General features: G+C 37.6%; 1 protein-coding gene across 1 annotated transcript; it reads right to left on the bottom strand.

Moving 5' to 3' along the window:
- Positions 1–770: 770 nt before the first annotated feature.
- Positions 771–16,436, bottom strand: Piga (phosphatidylinositol glycan anchor biosynthesis class A). The gene is made up of 6 exons (XM_026396724.2): positions 16,405–16,436; positions 12,022–12,795; positions 7,516–7,648; positions 6,432–6,564; positions 6,058–6,264; positions 771–2,973 (listed from the first exon to the last, which is right to left on the bottom strand). Exons 2-6 carry the CDS (start codon positions 12,737–12,739, stop codon positions 2,704–2,706), a joined length of 1,461 nt encoding a protein of 486 aa, XP_026252509.2. The 5' UTR covers positions 12,740–12,795; positions 16,405–16,436; the 3' UTR covers positions 771–2,703.
- Between the last annotated feature and the right edge of the window lie 4,469 nt (positions 16,437–20,905).

The raw sequence follows: 20,905 nt of genomic DNA, 5'->3' as shown, positions 1-20,905 counted from the left end.
AAATCAAATTTTGTACAAAACTGGAATTAATTTTCATAATTTCATATAAAAAACCCAATCACAGAATCACACAATTTAACATCTGGACACATCCTTCTGGGCATACAAGGATAGATAAAAAGGTCTTTAAAAACACTTTACAAAAGTAAATACAAACCTATAATACATGACATTGCCAAAAATAAGTTCTGGTGTAAGATAAATCAGAACTAAAATCTGATTTAATGTAGGTGACTACTTTACAGTGGTTCTAACAAAGGGGGTGGGAAAGCTGGGCTTTTATAAACAAATTCCAAATCCAAATTCCTCTTACAATATCTGGCAAGATATAAAGTATAATTATGTAGTTCACATAAACAATAGTGTATAGATGCATTCATTTATCCTATGTGAGAACTCTAGTGCAGTGCAAAACAAGGGCTTATTTGGGTCAGGAAACAATGGTGCAATGGAACTTGCTCTTCCATAAGTAAGAAAGAGTATTTGTAGAAATAAAAGAATGAGTCATCATCTGAAGGACATTTCCTGTTTTACTAACAAACCAAGCAACACATTTACACTGAAAAACAAAAGGGAGGGTGGGGCGGGAGGACCCTATTCCACCAGTAACTAATATCCTGGTCATAAAATAAGACAAACTCAGAAAATTGTCAAAAATGTCATTCTCATCTTTATTTTTGGGCATGTAGCATGTTTTAACAAACCAATTTTACATGTGCAACCATCTGTAATATCAAAAGAAATACAATATATTTTTAATAAATTCCTCATCAATGTAATTTCACTTTTAAATAAACATTAAGTAATGGGGTAGAACAATGTGTTTCCACATACTGACCAGTGCAACACTGACAGTTACAACTAAGGTATCCAGGAAGTCTGAAAATTAAGATTTATGTAAGACAAATAAACTTACTTCCATTTGTTTGAAAACCAAAAAAAGGAAAATAATTTCTCACTTGTAAAGTACACATCTTACATGCAAAAACAATTTTAAATGCTATTTTCACTTTAAATAAATAACAACTGAAGAATTCAATGACAAATTTGAAAAATAAATTAAGAAGCAAAAGGAAAAAATAGTAGTGTACCTTTTAAAATTGCTGAGTAGAATAAATAAAACCAAATGTTAACCATTTCTCACTTTACCATGAATATTGCACTGTTTATTTCATATTTATGTCAGTTTCAATGCATAAAAATCCTAGTAGGGCTAAATAGTTTGGATCAGTCCATTTTTCTCCAACAAAAGAATCCCTAGCTTCTAGATTTTAAAAATTGCACTCTTGCATTTGTGTTTTAGTACAAACAAAACACAAATATATTTCTTTTATACCAGTGGCAACCAGATAATAGGCATATTAAGATACTCTTAAAAAGTAAGAAGTTTTGTGAATGTTGTCATTTTAAAAATCCTGTACAGAATCACAATACTGACAGAATCTATCTAGTGCACCCACAAGTGCCTCATTGTTTTGATTCACAGTCCTTTTTTCACAAAAGCTTATTCTAAAGAGTTCAAAGAATTAATAATACACACCATGTGGATAATTTGGGGTTTAAAAACCCATGGCTCTGGGCAACAACAATTATAGTTAACAACATCCACTCACAAAAAGACTGTGTCCTAAGATTTTCAGAGTTGGTTTGCTATAAATAAAACATTCTTAAGTAAAGCCTTTTTGCACATTGACAATACTTATCAGACATCAGCTAGGCCACAGTGAAGGAAACGACTTATATCAAAAGGACAGGGTAGCAGCTGGTTGTGAGATGGCACACCTCATACATTCTGCTCAGAAAACACAAAGGCCATTTACAGAAGAAATTATGCACTGAAAATGTGGAGGGCTTCTCTGCACTATCAACAGTGATATCGGTCCCTAGAAATTAAAAATCAAAAGCTTCATAAACATAACTGAAGATGAAGGCTCTACTGAGGAGAACACACATAACCGATCAAAGAAATACTTAGAGTATGCCAGTGACTTTTCCTGGCATTAACTAATATGAGCAGTTCTGGCATGTTAGACATTTCACCATCTCATGTCAACTATGACTATAACAAAAGAAGCCATCTGAAAGATGAGCAAAGAGCAAATGCAACCAGGGTCCTGAACAGCAGGAAGAAGCTAGTTCAACATTCTACACAAAAGCAGGTACTCAAAACATGCTGGTAACTGACAGTCTATCTTACTTAAGAAACCCGCTGATTAGATGTAACGCTTACTGAATGGACCCAATAAATGTTTTAAGAGCATGACTTAAATATCTAATAAATGTATACGAACATGTAATTGTTGTACTTCCCTAAAGAAAACTTGTAAACATCTGGTGAGTGTCTAATTAATGCTTTAACGTTAAAAACTGGCCAAAAAATGCCCAGAAACGTTTGGCCCTTCAGCACCCAAAGCTCTCAAAATATAATGTTAAAACATCTCTGCTAGAAGGATTTCAGTAATCTGAAAAATTTCATACCTGAGTGGCTTAAACGTTCTCTTCTACATTTTAAGGAAGTGCAAGGAGTTTCTACACTCAGGAATTGCATAAGTTTTTCTTTCCTCAAAAGAAAATATCGAATGATATAGAGGTAGCATAACTTGCTAAAATTAACAATCAAAAACAAACAAAGCAAGGTTATTTTCAATCACCTTAATAGAATTATTACAAATGTTTAAAACTTTACAACCTGGGTTTTCTATTCTATCTGGGTGTGTCTAAAACCTCATCATTTTCAACCCTTTGTGTAGTGTCAGGATTTTGATGAGTCCAGGCACCGCTTGGCCCCGTGGCATCCATTGCAACATCAATGACAGAATCTGGAGTCATCCACCTCAGGAAAACAAGGAGGAGATAGTCGAGCACAGCTAAAAAAGCAAAAATATAGCCTGTTACTGGGCCACAGTGAGAGATGAGCCTGTCCAGTCGCTTGTCCATCGGCAGCACGGCTTCCCCCGCCACCCGTTCGTACACCTGAAGGAGAGAAGACTGAGAATGAGCTGGTGGACCCATCAAAGGACAATTCACACTAACCAGGAAAGTTTCAGAAACGTAAACAGAATTTGCTCTTGTTTATTGTTGTTGTTATAATAAGGATGTCCTTAATGCCCTTTGATACAACTCTCATTGGGTACATTGCCCAGTCTGGGCAAAAGACTGGGCTAGATATGTGTGACACAAAGAATAAGCTACAATTAATTCCTCTCCCCTAGGAGATCACCATCAACTTCAGCTGAGTACTAGAATACCAAAGATCTACAATTTCTGAACAGTTCTTTGGGGTCACCAATGCAAAGGATATTTAATTCAACACTGACTTTAGCAGTGCTCAAGCAGGACTGGCCTTGTCAATGCCTTGACTGGTCAAAGAAAGCTCTCACTGGCATCTGGCAGACATCAGGCATAATCAGAGTGCCACAATATAGTGGGCTTCTGGGGATACACAGGCTCTTCTTTCTACTGCCACAAGGCCATCCATGCTACCCAGAAACATTCCATAGACTGCAAGTAAAACAGGGGAAAATAGGGGATAAATTTTAGGAGGCAGCATAGTTCACACTTTAACAAACTGAGTTTGCTGCTGAGAATTGGTAAGTAGGTGGCTTGCTTTTTAAAACATTGCTGAGCATGTTTTGCTCTAAAATAGCAAAACCCAAAGATCTTTAAACATACTTGTTTAGAACACATCAAATGGGCCAGCATGACCATTTTTTTAATTGCCTTTAAGCATTACTTGTGCTTCGTTTCACAGACCTGTAAACCATCTTCTTTTAAATTCAAGAAAAGTTACAACATGAAGTACAAGATCTACAGGTCAGTGGCCTTTGAAAAGTATAGGACACTTTCATCTAGTTCTTCTATCCTGAGGACATTTTAAATATAAAAATTTTAATCAGGATGATGCTGAAAATTATGTGAAGACTGAAGCCCAATTTAATTTTGTGATCAACTTTCTGAACAACACAGTTAAAAGGAGTTTAAAAGAATCAAAATGTTGCCAAGCATGGCAGCTCAAGCTGTAACCCCAGCAGCTCTGGAGGATGAGGCAGGAGGATTGCAAGTTCAAAGTCAGCCTCAGCAACTCAGCAAGGCCCTAAGCAACTCAGTGAGACCCTGTCTCTAAATAAAATATAAAAAAGGACTGGGAATGTAGCAGCGGTTAAGTGCCCCTCCCCTGGGTTCAATCTCGAAAGAAAGAAAAAAATCAAAATGTCTAGAATTAAAAGCCCAACTACAATTGACCTGTTTGTCCAGGTTTTTTTTTTTTTCATGTCAGTTAATTTATTATCTTAGGTGATAAAATAACAATTTACTACTGTGACAAGAATGTGACAATCTGTTATAGATAAGGATTTACTTTTTTCTAAATGTATACAATAAACTACCAGAGTATAAAATAGAAAAAATATACAGATGCTTTATTATTGCTTTAAACATAACTAATAGAGAAAATGTGGTTACAAGAAAAGTCCTAACTAGCTCTTTTAATGTATGCTGACAAACTGTCACCATAATTCTTTACCTATAATAGCTCAGAATTCTTTATATGATGTCCATCAAGAAGGTCAAGTCACAACTTAAAAGAGCTGTGGTTCCCAATCAGGATGGACAAAAGAGTGGTATCACCAAAAAAAAAAAAAAAAGCCAAAAACCTCTCTAGCCACATATCCTTGCTAACCGTACACAAAATTCCATCTCTGCTCCCCCAGAATCACATTAGAATTTAGGAAGTGGTTGGGGAGCTAAGGGGGCAGGGAGACAGTCTGAAGAGGTTACCCAGGTAACTCTGACATGCACAGTCACAGATAATCAGTGCTAGATTCCAGCTTTCAAAGGAAAAGGTAGCTATTTCACATGGGTTGAGATTCTGCAAGACTTCTAAAAGGTCAGAGTGCCTCACAGACACTTCAGTCAAAAACATTTATTGAAAAACATCTTATGTTTCAACTGAAAATGTTATTACATATGACCATTTTTAGAGATAAAGATGTTTTTGAATTTGTTCTCAAATATGGGCTCATTTTATATACTGAATCTGATCATTGAAACTAAGTAAAAAAGCCTTACAGTAAAAGACAATATATTCTCTTCTCTGCTACACCTTGCTACTACTTCAGGCTAAAAACTGTCTGCTCCATTGCATACCTTGAAAATATAAAGCACTACTCTACACTACAACCTTTTCCATACTCTACCTGGCTGTCTTTCTGGTCCAGGATTTCTATATACTAAGAAAATGAATTGTTGTTTCCACAATGAATGAGTTGTTTCCACTCAGCTTGTTACATGGTGATAAAAGGCATGAGGAAGAAGTAGTCAGGAGAAAGACCTAAAGGATAAAACTGTATAGAATAAATGAAGTCTCTAGACCAAAATCAGGAAGCATTTCTCACAAGCACACTCTCCTACCTAAGGGTGTCAATCTATTTCCTGTACCTGTCCTTTTGAAATTCCCTATAGCTGTCTTTTATTGTGATCATTTTTCCAACTTTTTAAGTATATTTTGAATTCTAACTTATTATGTTCTCAAACAGTTCAAAGATGCAAAAATCATTTTCCTGCAGAAAATCACAGTAGTTAGCAAAAGGACCAAAAAAAGTTTAGGAAGCAGCTTTAACAAGTTATGGGCTGAGGTTGTAGCTCATTAATAGAGCACTTGCCTAGAACATGTGAGGCACTGGGTTCTATACTCAGCACTGCATTCAAAAAATAAATAAATACATAAATAAAGGTACTGTGTCCATCTATAACTAAAAATATTTTTTAATATTTTTAAATATTTAAATTTTTAATATTTTTAAATATCAACAAGTTATGAGGTTGCTCTAATTTTCCTCAGGAAAATCAATAAAATCAGAAGTCAAATGCAATGTTTTAACGAAAACTTAGCCAGCATGTGTATCAAAAGTAATACATAGTTCCTTTCTTTCTATAAGGAAGAGAGTTCATAAACTTAACCAACAATATCAATGGCAAACTTGTATGTAAAAGAAAGCAAATATGTGTGTGTGAAACATCAAGAGTTCAGACAAAATCTTTTCTCAGCACGTGACATACTTTTTCAGTTCTTTCTGCAACATTCCTCCAGGTGTAGAAAGTCTTTACTATGTTATGGATATTTTCTGGAGGTGGCAATGCCCCCGACTTCTGTTGTAAAATAGCTTTCTCCAACCCTTTGCACAAAGATTTTACTGAAGGCTCACACAAAATAATAAGATCTTCTGGAAGCACCTCAGGAATTCCACCAACCCTGGTACTTACAACCTTGAAAAGAAAAAAAAGAATACATGGTCCATATAATCAGACCTTGGGGAAATCAACAAAATCAACTTAAAAAATTATTACAGCATGTGTCTCAGTGTGTTTTTTTTTTTCCTTTCCAAAATATGAACACAGAAATCCCAACAATACAAGCCCTGAAAGCTTTTTACCTGTAAACCACAACTTGCTGCTTCCACGATCGCCATGCAGAATGCTTCGGTAAGGGACGTATTAAGAAAAATATGTCCTTGAACTAAGACATTTCTAACATCCTTGTGTTCTAATGCTCCCAAAAGACGCACCCTGATTTTTTAAATAAGAGGGGAAGAAAGAAGGGAGTGAAAAATCATGCCACAAAAGAAATTTAATTTCTAAGCTAAGTTAGCTATTTATATTACACTTAGATTCTTTTATTGTAATGTTTACCACCTCTAAAAACCAATATCTTCAAACAATGATCTAAAAGAAAGCCTTATAAAGCTGTTGAGTTACAACTCATATAACTACATATTTCTAACTTTTGTTACGTATACCAAATTTCATCTTCTCCAAAACTAACTTGCATTTAATAAAAATATTAATACACTTTGGTGATTGAATATTTCCTCATTTCTAACAGGAAAATGGCCTTTTCAAAATTGATGTTTCAGGGGCTGGGGATATAGCTCAGTTGGTAGGGTGCTTGCCTTGCATGCACAAGGCCCTGGGTTCAATTCCCAGCACACCCCCCCCCCCAAAAAAAAATGATGTTTCATACATACACATATTGTGTGTTATCAAAGTTACTAAAGAAAATACCTGTCTGAACCTACGTGTGCAGAGCAATTTACATGATTTGGGCCATGTTATTTTTTTCCACTGCTGGGGACTGAACCCAGGGCCTTGTGCATGCTAGGCAAGTGCTCTACCAAGGAGCTACATGCCCAGCCAGTGCCATGTTATTTAAATCACAACAAAATATGGCTCAGAAATCTACAAATATTTCCAAAGTGGTTATTTTTGTGTGTGGGTGTGCTTTCCACAGCGCCTCCAACAACTGTCCCCCAAAATCACATAATATTAGACTAATAGAAAAAATAAAACTGAATTCTCATTTTCTCACTTTATGTAAATTCTTTTAAAAACAGGACTTATACTACATTTTTATATCAACTACACACAGGAGAAGCAGCACATCTAAAACAGACATCTAGTCAAAACCAAAATGGATAGCTGATATCTTCTCACCCACAACACTATGGAAGCCATCAGTACCTGTCATGTAGCTGGTATCTTTCTCGTACTTCTTCCAAAATGATTCTCTTTGGTCCCTCTCCTCCAATTATGAAATTTAAATCTGGATATTTCTGACAGAGTTCAGGTATTATACCACTAAGCAAATCGGTTCCTGAAAATATAAAATACAGATGAATGTTAGAGATATTAATATTTAAACTTTAAAAATCATCAGAACTACTGAGAATCCACTCACTTGGAGATACCAAATCTCCCAAGAGTAGAATGCTTCATAAATTCCCAGGAGTCCTCAAGAGTTGCAATTCTTGAAGACAAAGACCCTGACATCCATTGTTACCTTCCACACACCCAAAATATGGACAATTAATCCTGTTTCAACATACTATAAGTTATTTACTTGTCCACGTTAAGTGGTATTTAAGGTGGTTAAGATTTGAGTTAGCTTTCTCCACAGCAGAATGACTAACAGGAGATCTAGGTCTTGCCTCTGCTGTATTTTTGTTGTTGTTTTTAACCAGCGAGTCCTTTGATCACGGCAGTCTCCTGATCTATTAATTGCAGGGAACTATGTACCTAAAGACCAAGGTCTCTTTCAGCAAAAAATTCTATCAGTCTATAATTCCACTTCCTGCCACAGGAAAGGACTAAGCAACAAAGTCTAATTACTCCCTGCACTTTGCTCAAAACACAGTTTGTACAAAGGATTTTGTAATGAACCCTACAGTGTTAGCAGAATTTTAAAAAGTCCACCCAAACCAGCTATAGCCCACTTTCCCAGAATGGGAGTAAATGAGGGTAATTGGACCTCAACTGTTAGATCTTTACAGTCCACAGAACAAAAAAAAATGCATCTTGATTCCTTTTAAAAAAAATATTTTCTGATAATCTGTAACCACAACCTCATGTAATATAAAGTAATAAAGTAAATCATGACCTATAGTCTGAAAAAGTAAGGGGCTATCGAAAGCCACAGCAATGTTGCTACTATTTGGTTATTTACATCCACGAATTCATTTCTTATGTTCATCTACCCACAAACAGGCAGATCAATTATAAACAGATTCTGGGAGAAATGACACATATAAGGTCATTTTCATTAAGTAATGCAAAGTAGGATTCATTAAAGAAACTCTGCTGGTATTTTCAAAAGAGGATGGCGTATATCAAAAATAAATTCCCATGTATTTTTTCTGAATTAATAAAGGGTTCTCATTAAAAATCTTAGCTATCTTTGTTTCAAGTCCATTATCAAATCCATCAACTAAATTTCTAGATAAAGCAAAAGGTGGCTAAATAACATTTAGTCTTCTATGATTCCTTCATTTCCTTTCTTTTCTCACTTCCCCCCTTTTCAAATACAATGTTAAGAGTTCACTCTTCAAATAAAAATAGAGCAATAATCATAACTGCTAATAATTTTTAACATTTACCGAATGCTTCCTATGTCAGGCAATGTACTTTAAATGCATTGTCATTTAATCCTGACAATCACTTTACAAAAAATGAGACTGGTTAATACTATCAGTGCTCTATAATAGTTATCAGAATAAAGGGTTTATTTCCTCACTACAAAAAAAAAATCATTTCTGGTGCTTCTAAGAAGAGTCTAACACAAAGGAACGGACAAAGAGACTTTCAATTGCCATACTCAAAAAGACAAGAAAAATTCTCAATTCAAACTTCTTTAAAAGCTCAGTCTAACAATATTTTAAAGCATTTTCTGATCTATCCTAGGATAATGGTGACCAGGCTGGGAGTAGGGGAACAAGAGGCCTTAACTCGAGATGAGCTGGACTCACATTTATCATCTGTTACTTACTGTGTAACCTGGGTGAGTTACTTACCCTCTCTGAGACTCAGTTTCTTTGTCTGTTACATGCAGATAACATCTACCCTACAGTTGTTGGGAGGGTCAAGTGAGGTACTGTACCATGCACAGGCTTTATGAACTGCAGAATACAAATGGTAGGTTGTCATTACCACTATAGGAGGAAATGGGGTGTGCCTGCACACACACAGAGCATGGGGAAACCTTGCCAGAGAGCAAAACAGGGCTCAGAAGTCAACCAGGAAATCTGGGCAAAGAAAATTTGGACTTAGCCTCTCTTACTTAATCCACTCCATTATGCTTTTGATAGCTGGTACAATAGACATCTCCTGAAGAAATTAATTTGTTAATAAGGAATGGACCATTAATATGACTACTCACTTTTGGATTACAAATGTGGCCGTTCCTTCTCAGAATGCCACTATTTGCAGGGTGCCTGGCATACGGAAAGAGTTCGATAAATATTTGTTGAGTATTAAACAGGAGAAGCTGTACCTTCACTCTGTTGGTGGTTAGCTCAGCTGGTCAAAACATCACAATAGTGAAGTAGAGGTGATAGGTTTAACCTTTGGATGAGTAGTTAATTTTGCTGACCCTTAATCACATATGCCTCATACTCAGCTACCTCACAAAAGTATACTATTTGATTAAAAAATAAATTAAGCATATTTTCTAAGTTACAGCAAACACGTCACCAATATCCCAAAAGAGATTCAGAATAAAATACAAGTCCATTCATATCTTCTTCTTTATTTTTAATTTTTCTGGTGCTGGGGATTGAACCCAGAGCCTTGCACATGCTAGGCAAAATGCTCTATCTGAGCTACACTGAGCTACACCCCCAGCCGCATTCATATCTTCTCAGATAAAGAATAGAAGCATACTGCTGCCTTGGCCCCAGAAAAATATGGTTTAGTTTAAGTTTCTTTTACCAGTCTCCCTTAAGTGGACTTAAGCTTCCCATTCCAAAAGTGAACTATACCAACCAGGGACTATATCTAGGTTTTGGGCCACTCCCTAGTACACTGGTACACTGCTAAGCTTCTTGCTTACCCAAAACCTGCTGCATCTGTTCACAAATCTGTGTAATGCCAGTTGTACTTGTCACTGTACTGGTTAATTTAATTAAGTATCACATAAAATGACAATATAAGTTTCTATGAAAACTAAGCTGAATGGTTGAAAAATCCAATAAAGAAAAGTCATAGAACTAAGTTCTTGTCAGATGAGAATACAAATGTTTAAACCACTGTGTAAAACTGAAAGCAAATTTTAAAAGTCCAGGAGAACATCACTTCATGCACCTTTAGGTTTTCACCCCACTTAAAAGAAGCCCAAAGTAGCAATGGTAGCTTGTGCTTTGTGAAGGTGACTGTGCAAGATGAAGCCACTGAAATCAGTGTACTAGTACCTGAAGCCAGCAGCTCTACATCAAACTACTCACTAATCAGTGTGGTTAATATTTTGAATTAAGTTCAAATATTTCAAGAAAGTAAATAAGTGATTATTAAGTTCATAAATAGCATTCGTAACTCTCTCTGTTTTTATTTATTTTTATTTTTGGTACCAGGGTTCGAACCCAGAGGTGCTTAACCACTGAGCCACATCCCCAGCCCTATTATTTTGAGACAGGGTCTCACTAAGTTACTAGGGAGTTGCTGAGTTGGCTTTGAACTGAGGCTGGCTTTGAACCTGAGATCCTCCTGCCTCAGCCTCTGGAGCTGCTGGGACTACAGATGCGCACCACTGCACCTGGCTCTATAATGTTTTTAATAATCAGACTATTTCAGATTCTGGTAAATGAGTTTCCACAAATGCTTTAGTGGCGTCTATGAGTGCTGCACTAAAAAAAAAAAAAAAAAAAAAAAAAAAAAATCCTTGATATTCCTGGACATTTATCAAGTACAACCTGGGCTAAGGACTTTATAGGAACCATCAGTGAACTTTCACAAAGTTCCCACCGTTGCTTAAACAAATGAAAAAACAAACTTAGAGATGTTAAATAACTTGCCCTTAATCATACAATAGGATAGAGCCAGGCTCTGACCTTGGGCCATCGAATCCTCTCTTCTTCACCACTTACCTGCCAATATTATCAATGTCTCATATATGATTAGATCAAATAAGCAAGCTATAAAACAATAGTGTGCCAAGCAGGCCCATTCATATTGAGCATATGGACATAGGCCTAAAAAGGACAGTTAATTATAAATCAAAATGTCCATTAGGGTCATCTCTGAATAACACCAATACCCCTCGTTTTAGTTTTCATCTTATGTGCTTTTCTTAGCTTTTAAAACATCTGCAATGAAAATATATTACCTTTACAATCAGAAAGAAATGGCCATGTGGTGGGTTGAATCCTTTACTTCTTACCACATGTGCAGGGCTATTTTAATTTTGTAAAAGATCTTAGTGATGACACAGCATCAGGTTATTGTTTTTATCTTTCATCAACCATTAAAACATCAAAGGCTGGGGGCAGCATTCATCACCATTCTAAAAATTTCTCTCCTTGGATGTGTAAACCAACATCAGAGCTTTCTTTACTCTGGTTAATGCAGAAGTAATTATAAAACCATTAAACAAAATAAAAAACCAAACAATCATCATATATATATATACACACACAAGTATTCAACAGCTTTCTATTAGGAAAAAAGACTGCAATGCAAATATAGCTATCATTTCATTACCTTTTCTGTAAACAAGTCTGCTGACAACAACAATAGTTATTACACTATCATGCCTCCTAAATGGGTCTGGAGTGAAGTCAGTAGGATCTACTGCATTAGGAATGACGGACACTATTTCAGGATTCAGTGCTGCTCTTAGTACAGTATTTTCCTTACTAGTATAAGAGACACAAATGATGTGGTTTGTGTCACAAAGAGATACAGTTAGAAGCTTGTTTGTAAGCACCGAGCTGACATCAGCAAATCCAAAAAGGGAATGGTCCGTGAAGACTGTCTGGAGCCCCATTGTCTTGGCGTGGAAGAGAGCATCATGGGCCATGGCAGAAAAAGAACTATGGGAATGGATTATGGTGACTCTCTCCCGAACAAATATGTACCTGAGCAATGGCAGACTGTGAAAGAGGGTCGTGGCTGTAGATTGGTTGTACATGACTTTCAGAGGCAAGTAATAGACTTTGAGGCCATTAGTGAGGTAACGGATGCCTTTTCGATTTCCGTAAGCATGGGTGACAATTATGACCTTGTGCCCTCTTTCAATCAGGCACTGAGAGAGCTGGTAAATATGGCTCTCCACGCCTCCCATGTTTGGGTAGAAAAAGTCAGACACCATGCATATGCTATGGGCACGGGTTCTAGAAGTGGAAAGACTTCCAGGGGTAACCGGGGAGAGTATAGCTGAGGAAGGCTGGCCATGCCCACCTCCTCCACTACAGGCCATGCTGAGGTGATTTAGGCATCAGTTCTTAAGAGCAACCCAGTTATGTATCCTGTTACCTGCAAAAGAGCAAAACAGAATCTCAGCTTAGAGACACAACACATTCCATATTCCAAATCCTGTTAGAAAGTAGTTTTAATGTTAATGTAAATTTGTTAGCTTTCCCCCTAGACATAAAAACAAAGCATATAATGAATTTACTCACTTGACAACATTTACTCGCTTAACTTTTACTAGGTGCCATACAAGAAAACTACATTCTGCAACATCTTGATTTTGCTAGTGTCTTTATTTTGCTCTAAAAGTCATTGCTACTCACTCAATTCACAATAGCCAAGCTATGGAACCAACCTAGGTGCCCTACAACAGATGAATAGATAAAGAAAATGTGTTATATATATACCCAAGGGAATATTACTCAGCCTTGAAGAAGAATGAAATTATGGCATTTGCTAGTAAATGGATGGAGCTGGAGAATATTGTGCTAAGTGAAATAAATCAATCCCAAAGAACAAAGGCCAAATGTTATCTGATATGTGGATGCTAACCCAGAAACAGAGAGGATAGGGAGGGGAAGATTAAAAGTTCATGGATTAGACAAAGAGGAATGAAGGGAAAGGGAGGGGGAGGTAATAGGAAAGACAGTAGAATGAATCATACATAACTTTCCTATCCTTATATATAAATACACAACCATAAGAATGGGATCTTAATTAGAATTATACTCCATGTACATATGTCAAAGTACACTCTACTGTCATGTATACCTAAAAAGAACAAATAAAATAATTTTTAAAAAGTCATTGCTATTCATAATTCTAAATGAGTTTGTTACACCACAGTACATAATGGTTTGCAATACCATCAAACCAGTTGTTTTCAATAATCACATACACACACATCACACACACATATATATATATATATATATATATATATATATACATACACATGTGCATATTTTCCTCTACTGTTATCACTTTACCAGCTTCTACTTATTAAATGGCCACTATACAATAGGAACTGTGTGCTAAGAGTTTTCTGCATCTTATTTGTAGCTTCAACAAAACCCTATAAGGTATCAACTCTATTTTATAAATGGAAAGTCTAAAGCTTAAGGGAGGTTAAGGAATCTGTCCAAGATCACTCAGCTCCTTAGAGGCAGCATAATGTGCTTCACTGGTGATCCCACCTACACCTTGCATTTGGATCAGGTTTAACTCACAGGACACAAGAGAAGTGGTATGCAAATTTTTGACCTCAGCCTGAAAAAGGCCCTGTGGCTTCCAGTTATGCACTCTTACTACCCTAAACTACCATGTAAGAAGTTTAGCTATTGTGCTACAGAGACATGGGGGAGACAATATGAAGAGGGACCAGCTCTCAGACTACATGGAGAGAGCCAGAGGCCCAGCCATGCTCATGTTATCTGGACCCATTCTCTCACCAAACTGCTAGCTAAATACAGCCTCCCTGGTGGCCACTGGCAAGACCAGAAATACCATTAGCCATACCTAGTAGACTACAGAATCATGAAAAACTGCAAAATGGTTGCTATTTTACACCACTAAGTTTTAGGGAGAAAGGATGATTAAAACAGCCCAGAATTCAAATCTAATTATTCTGGTCTACTGCCTGGTTTTGTAAGTAAAAAGTTTAATGGGAACACAGACTCACCCATTCATTTATGTGAATGGCTACTTTTGTGCTACAACAGCAGACTATCTGCCACAGAGACCATATGACCCACAGAGCCTAAAATATTTACCATCTGGCTCTTTACAGAAAGTTTGCTGATTCCTGCTCTAGAGCTTAGCCACTGATTCAATTCAGCTCATAAATTTCTGCTGGTATTGGCTCTGCGGTTTATGTTAAAATATATCTGGAACTAGATAGCACCTTTTCAAATGTCACCTGGAGTTCATGCTGTGGAAAATCCATATTTTCTCCTTCCTTATTCAAGGATGGTGATAATCAAACTGCTCCCTTCATTTTTTCCTTAAACTTTCTTTATGTAGGCCCTTCTTCCCTGAGTGCTCTCCTTTCAATGTGGAGTCTGAAAATAAGGCCAAAGTAGAGACAGTCTCCATCTCCAGTCAGTTCCTATATCTAAAGTGAGAAATGTATATCTCAGGGATCCCCTAAAGCCATATCAATGTGAAATGCTCATTCAATATTACTACAGACGCTTAGACTTTTTTTTTTTTAATGAATGTTCCACATCAAACAGAAAGAGAGATTTTATTTATTTATTTATCTTTGTGGTGCTGGGGAATGAACCCAGGGCCTTGTGTATGCAAGGCAAGCACTCTACCAACTGAGCCAATATCCCAAGCCCCAGATTCTTAGACTTTTATAGCTAAAGAATCTGAGAGATGTAGTTAAAAATCTTCCCTAGCTTACAAATGAAGATGCCCAGGGCTCCAGAAACCTCAACTATACAATGGGAAGCCATCCTTAATCTGAGTTGCAGATTTCACCTGCAAACTCAGAAAATACAAATTAACTGTGTGTGCAAAGTCTTAACATCAATTCTCTCCAATAAACTCATCTACATTTTTTAAAAATTTTTTTAGTTGTAGATGGACACAATACCTTTATTTTATTTCTATGTGATGTTTTATTTTTATGTGGTGCTGAGGATTGAACCCAATGCCTTCCACATGTGAGGCGAGCACTCTACCACTGAGCTACAGCCCCAGCCCTTATCTACATTTTAAATATGCTCTCAGAAATACTCGAGCAGTGTCTGCTGAACTGAATTTCTAAGATTCAACATTATCAAATATTGAGACTCCTCAAGTTAACACTTTGAAGTGGTTTAACTAATATTGTGTTACTGTGATTTGTCACTTAAACCTGAACTTCCAGTTCTATTCAGTTTCAAAAGATGAATGATAATGAACAGTGCGTAATGAGCCAAATGAAATTATTTAAAATTTTGTCATTGATCTGAAACGTTCTGAGGATTTTGCCCACCATCAGGACATCAACATTCAATATACAACAGAATCTGAGAATCTTCGAATTTAAAGCTGAAGAGAGGCTTAGAGATACGATTTATTTCTCTCTCAAATTACAGATGAGAAGTTGTACAAACACAAGTTGAGCAATTTCTCCAAAGTCTCCACCCAGCCACTTAAACTGGAAAACTCAAAAAGACCTTAAAATTCTCGACATAGCCAACAAGCCCCAAGCAGTCATTAGTAATGGAGGCTCCTGGGGAGCCTCGGAGAGACCTGGAGGCGGTTGGGGATCAAGGGGAAAGTACTTCACAGATAGCCTGGCTCCACTCCGAGAGGTGGCTAGGGAGCGCTAGGGCCAAGGAGGGAGTGCCCCCGCTCAGTCCGCGACCCGGCGGGGTCAGGCACAGTCTGATTAGGCCCAAAGGGAGGAGGAAAATGGCCAGAGTATGTGCAGGGGTCTAAGGCCCAGACTCCCGCCGTCCCCAGTCCCTCGCCCCACCAGCCTTAGCCAACGAACCGGCTCCAGCCTTCAACGCTTCCTCAACCCCACTCGACTCCGGAGACCCTTAGACCCGACTTCCGGGCCTGAAGCCCGACCAGCTTCATCCCTTACATAGCCTGCCCCACTCCAGCAGGTACAGCACAGCGCCGACCTGAAGTGGCCCAGAGTGCGGGAGGGGAGAGGGGCAGATGCGCACTTACCGGCGAGTCCCCATGGCCGCCGGTGTCCGGACCTCCCGCGGCTGTAGCCGGGGTTCCGCCCCACTGCTCCGAAACACCAATCCGGAGCGTCCGCGCCCGAGAGCCGCGCCCCCGAGGCATCCAATCACAAGGAGGCACCGAAGTCACGTGAAAGAGCGACGTTCAGTCGTCCCCACCCTTCAGCGCGAGAGGTCGCGTCGGCTAGCGCGTGCGCACGTCTTCTAGATGCTGCAGAAGATTGGGTGCGTGCCTATCCTGGTTGCCTAGTTACAGCGTCTCTTTTCAGGAAGCCTGTTTTCTCCTTGCTCGCTTCCGATTGGAGAGACTCGGGAGAGAAGGCTACGAAAGCCAGGGTCATGGTGGCATTTTGTTTGTAATCATTGGCGCCACAGCAGAACCGTACTGGCAGAATTGCCAGATGCAACTAATAAAAAGACACAAAAAGTCAGAGCAGATCAAAACAAATAAAAATGCCAACTTTGAATTTGAGATAATTTTTCATACAAGTTTGTCCCAAATACAGGAGGCTTCACTAAAAAAATAACAGTGTTTATTTAATAAAGTTCTAATTCAACTGCTTAATTTACATTTTATCAGACAACTGTTCACAGTAGCGGGAACGGCATCTGAGGACTCCCACTCAAACAGGTTCAACTGGCTATGCTGGTGCTTAGCCTAAGGACTAATAGAATCAGTAGGAGTAATCTGAGGGTCACCCACCCTTCACAGTTGGCACTTGGAGTTCCCCAGCCCTGCCATGCCTGTACTTTCAAACAAGAACAAATTCCTTTTTGAGCACCATCATTACCACCACGATGGCTTCCCTTCTAAACCTGGAATAAGCCTATTCACCCCTTAAGATTTCACCTTTTTTTCTGATGGTCTCCCCAAGCCTCCAGAGATAATTAAATACTCCCATATATATACATATACATATATATATATATATATATATATATATATATATATATATATATATATAACAAATATATATATATATATATTAGTTGTAGATGTACACGATGCCTTTATTTTATTTTATTAATTTATTTATTTTTATGTGGTGCTGAGAATGGAACCCAGTGCCTCACACATGCTAGGCAAGCTCTCTACCACTGAGCTACAACTCCAGCCCCACTTTTGTATTTTGTTAGTACTTTGGCATTGAACACTGACATGTTCTAGCCTGTCCTAGGCACTGAGCATTAAAAGGTAAATATGGTGGCACATGCCTGTAATCCCAGCAGCTCAGAAGGCTAAGGCAGGAGGATGGCAATTTCAAAGACAGCCTTAGCATTTAGCTAGGCTTTAAGCAACTTAGCAAGATCCTGTCTCAAAATTTAAAAGAAAAGGGGGGGGGCTTGGAGATGTGGCTCAATGGTTTAGCGCCCCTGGATTCAATTCTTGATTAAACAAAACAAAATAAAGGTAAATAAATAGTGATTCCACTTCTCAAGAATTTACAATCTCATATGGACACATGACACCACTTATAGTCAGTTAAATATTAAGCAACAATACCCATTTAAAACTATTTTCTAAAAGTCAAAAGAAAGTTGCAGTAGGAGGATTAAAATATAAATCTAGAGATGATTCTAACTACAGTGTTCAGCCTAATGTGTGAACTCAAAGTATGCCTTTAGAGAATTTTCTTAGAAACCACCAAAATTAGACGAAATTACTTACATGCACTGTATTCTGATTATACTTAATAAAATATAAGGGCAATCAGTACCAGCTATAGAATTAAATGACCTAAAATGGAAAAGATGTAAAATAAATGTGGATGTCATATTCCCATTCATGTGTAAATTAGATGCCTTAGATAATTTTGGAGAGGGAAGGCAACAAACATGTATTGAGAAATTACTATATATGTGCAAAGCACAATGCAGAGAGAATCTGGCATGAACATAACTCCCAAGGAATCAAGATGGAGTTAAAGTATATGTAACTACCTATGATAAAAAGATAGGAACTCACAAGTGCCATAAGAAAAATACAAGGAAAATACAAGGATTTCAGAGAGAGAGAGAGTATTTCTGTCTGTGAAAATTTAGCTAGAAGAGTAAATAGAGGGTGTCTGTGCAACTCTTGAGAGCAAGACCATTTCAAGAACAAAATGAACAAGAGACAAAGACAGGTACTGACTGTTCAGTGAACACTGTTGTAAAATTACACAGGAAAGAGATGGGAAAGGGATGTGGATAAGAAAAGAATGACATTTTCAGTGAAAGTTAGAGCAAACTGATAGAGGATCTTACCAAGGAAAATGGACTTCTTGTTGAGCCAGACTTCCAGACAATATGACATTTTCAATTAATATTCTAAGACTCATCACTCATTCTGGTTCAAACAGAAAAATGAGAAGAAATACAAAATAAATGAGGAAAGCACAAGTTTCAGCTGTGATTTTTTATAAAGAGGATAAATTTTTCCTTGTATCTGAAAAAGAACCAAAATGCAAAAGGGTGATCAGGACCAAAGTCAGATAGGTCCCAGACTCTGTGTATATGGCAACAGGAAGACATAAACCAAGGGTTAGCTCCTATAGAATAGTAGAGACTAATAGGACTCCACATGTGGCTAGAGACATGAACCAGCCTGGTGAGAGACTGTTGTATTAGTGTCATTCAATAAGCCACTTGCCAATATGGGCACCCTTGTGTAATCCCCTCCCACATTGACTCTTGAGGTTTGGCCATATGATTTGCTTAGCAATGGGACATCAATAAATGAGATACCACAGAGGCTTAATAGGTGTTCATGAACTGGTTTATGTCCTATTGGAAACTTTCCTCTTGAAAGCCAATGGCTATGTTGTGAAAAAGCTGAGGCAAGATCTTCAGTGATGGAAAGCCACATGGAAAGAGTCACCTTGAAGAATGAGAGGTCATCTCGACCATTCCAGCAGTGAGTTACCAGCTTAATGTAACCAATGGAGTGACTTCAGCCTATGCTATATGGATCAACCCACAGAATTATATAAATTAATAAGTCATTGTTGTCTCAAGGCACTCAGTTTTTTTTTTCTGCACCAAATGAGCAATGATTTTGAGAGCCACATCCCAAACCCTATTTTATATTTTATTAGAGACAGGGTCCCACTGAGATGCTTAGCTCCTCACCATTGCTGAGGCTGATTTTGAACTTGCGATCCTTCTGTCTGAGCCTCCCCAGCCACTGGGATTATAGGTGTGTACCAGTGTGCCCAGTGACACTCAGTTTTATGGCAGTTTTACAGCAATAGATAACCAGCTTTCCTTACCTAACCATCTCCCCTACTTGTGAATCAAGATTGAAATAATTTTTTGCAATAGTTGCTACCTTTCTGGGGATATTACCTTGTTAGAGAACTGAACTAAGCAATGTGATTTGCAATATACTACTATCACTGCTAGTCTGGGAGATGATAAGCAAACACACACACACACACACACACACACACAGATAGAGAGAGAGCCCAAGATTAGTTTGTAAACCAAAATGCCAAACATGAAAAGAGGTATACTAAGAAAAACACAGAGATGTAATGATAGAGGTTTAACTCATTCCAGATACAATTCAAATAATAGAAAAAATAATAGAAATATATGGAAAAAAATTGAATGAGAATTTGGAAGCAAACGCATGCAGAAATGAAACAAATGCCAATGGATATTAAGGGATCAATTATCAATCTTGAATATAAAGAAGTATTAATATTTTGAAAACTCATTTCAATGATAAAGTTTAGGTTAGACACGGTTTTAGTGCAATGAAAAAAATAAAAATTAGTATGATGCAAATAGTACTAAGGAAGTCACTTTGCTTCAGTGTACAACATAGAGATGAAACATCTCAAATCACAATCAAAGCCTTGTCTCTGGAAATTTATTCTAGTAGCTGGAGGAGAAGAGAGTTAAGAGTGGCACTGCTGGAAAAGAGACCATTTAGGCTATTTCATTAGTCCTGAGTAATTAGCCCCTTGTAATTCAAAGTCCAGTCTGCATATCAGTGGCGCCAGCATCTGAGAGACCTTAAGATGCAGATTTCCAGGCCCTATTCCAGACACACTGAATAAGAATCTGCACTTTTACAAGATTCTGACTTATTAATGTTCATATCAATGCTTATGAAGCATAGTTCTAGACAAAAGGGATGGAGGACCAGATCGATTTTAGTGCAATGACAAAAATAGAGGCCTTGAAAATCACAGGAGCCACAGGCTTAAACAATGCTTTCTTCTTTGTTTTACTCCCCTATTGTGAAGACCATCCTCCCTCCAATGGCTTTCTGAGAAAGAATGATAAAAGACTAGAGGGATTTCTAAAACCTTGTATGTTGTAAAGTACATTTTCATCCCTTCGATTTTATTCATAGTCTGGGTGCCGAGTACTAGGACTGATATTATTTTCTTTTTATTTTTTAGTTGTCAATGGACCTTTATTTTATTTGTTTATACTCGGTGCTGAGAATCGAACACAATGCCTCACACATGCTAGGCAAGCACTCTACCACT

Source organism: Urocitellus parryii, chromosome X (genome assembly GCF_045843805.1).
Source record: "Urocitellus parryii isolate mUroPar1 chromosome X, mUroPar1.hap1, whole genome shotgun sequence".
In the NCBI taxonomy this organism is placed as follows: domain Eukaryota; kingdom Metazoa; phylum Chordata; class Mammalia; order Rodentia; family Sciuridae; genus Urocitellus; species Urocitellus parryii.
Note: the sequence above shows the minus strand (reverse complement) of the source record. Positions and strands in the feature narration are given on the sequence as shown.

What these genes read in the sequence shown, in the direction of transcription:
- Piga (XM_026396724.2), bottom strand. Translation starts at nt 12,739, where the DNA reads ATGGCCTGTAGTGGAGGAGGTGGGCATGGCCAGCCTTCCTCAGCTATA. An exon ending in CAGACTTGTTTACAGAAAAG is followed by an intron (nt 7,649 to 12,021) that starts GTAATGAAATGA and finishes TTATATTTTCAG; the next exon opens with GAACCGATTTGCTTAGTGGT. An exon ending in CAGCAAGTTGTGGTTTACAG is followed by an intron (nt 6,265 to 6,431) that starts GTAAAAAGCTTT and finishes TTTCTTTTCAAG; the next exon opens with GTTGTAAGTACCAGGGTTGG.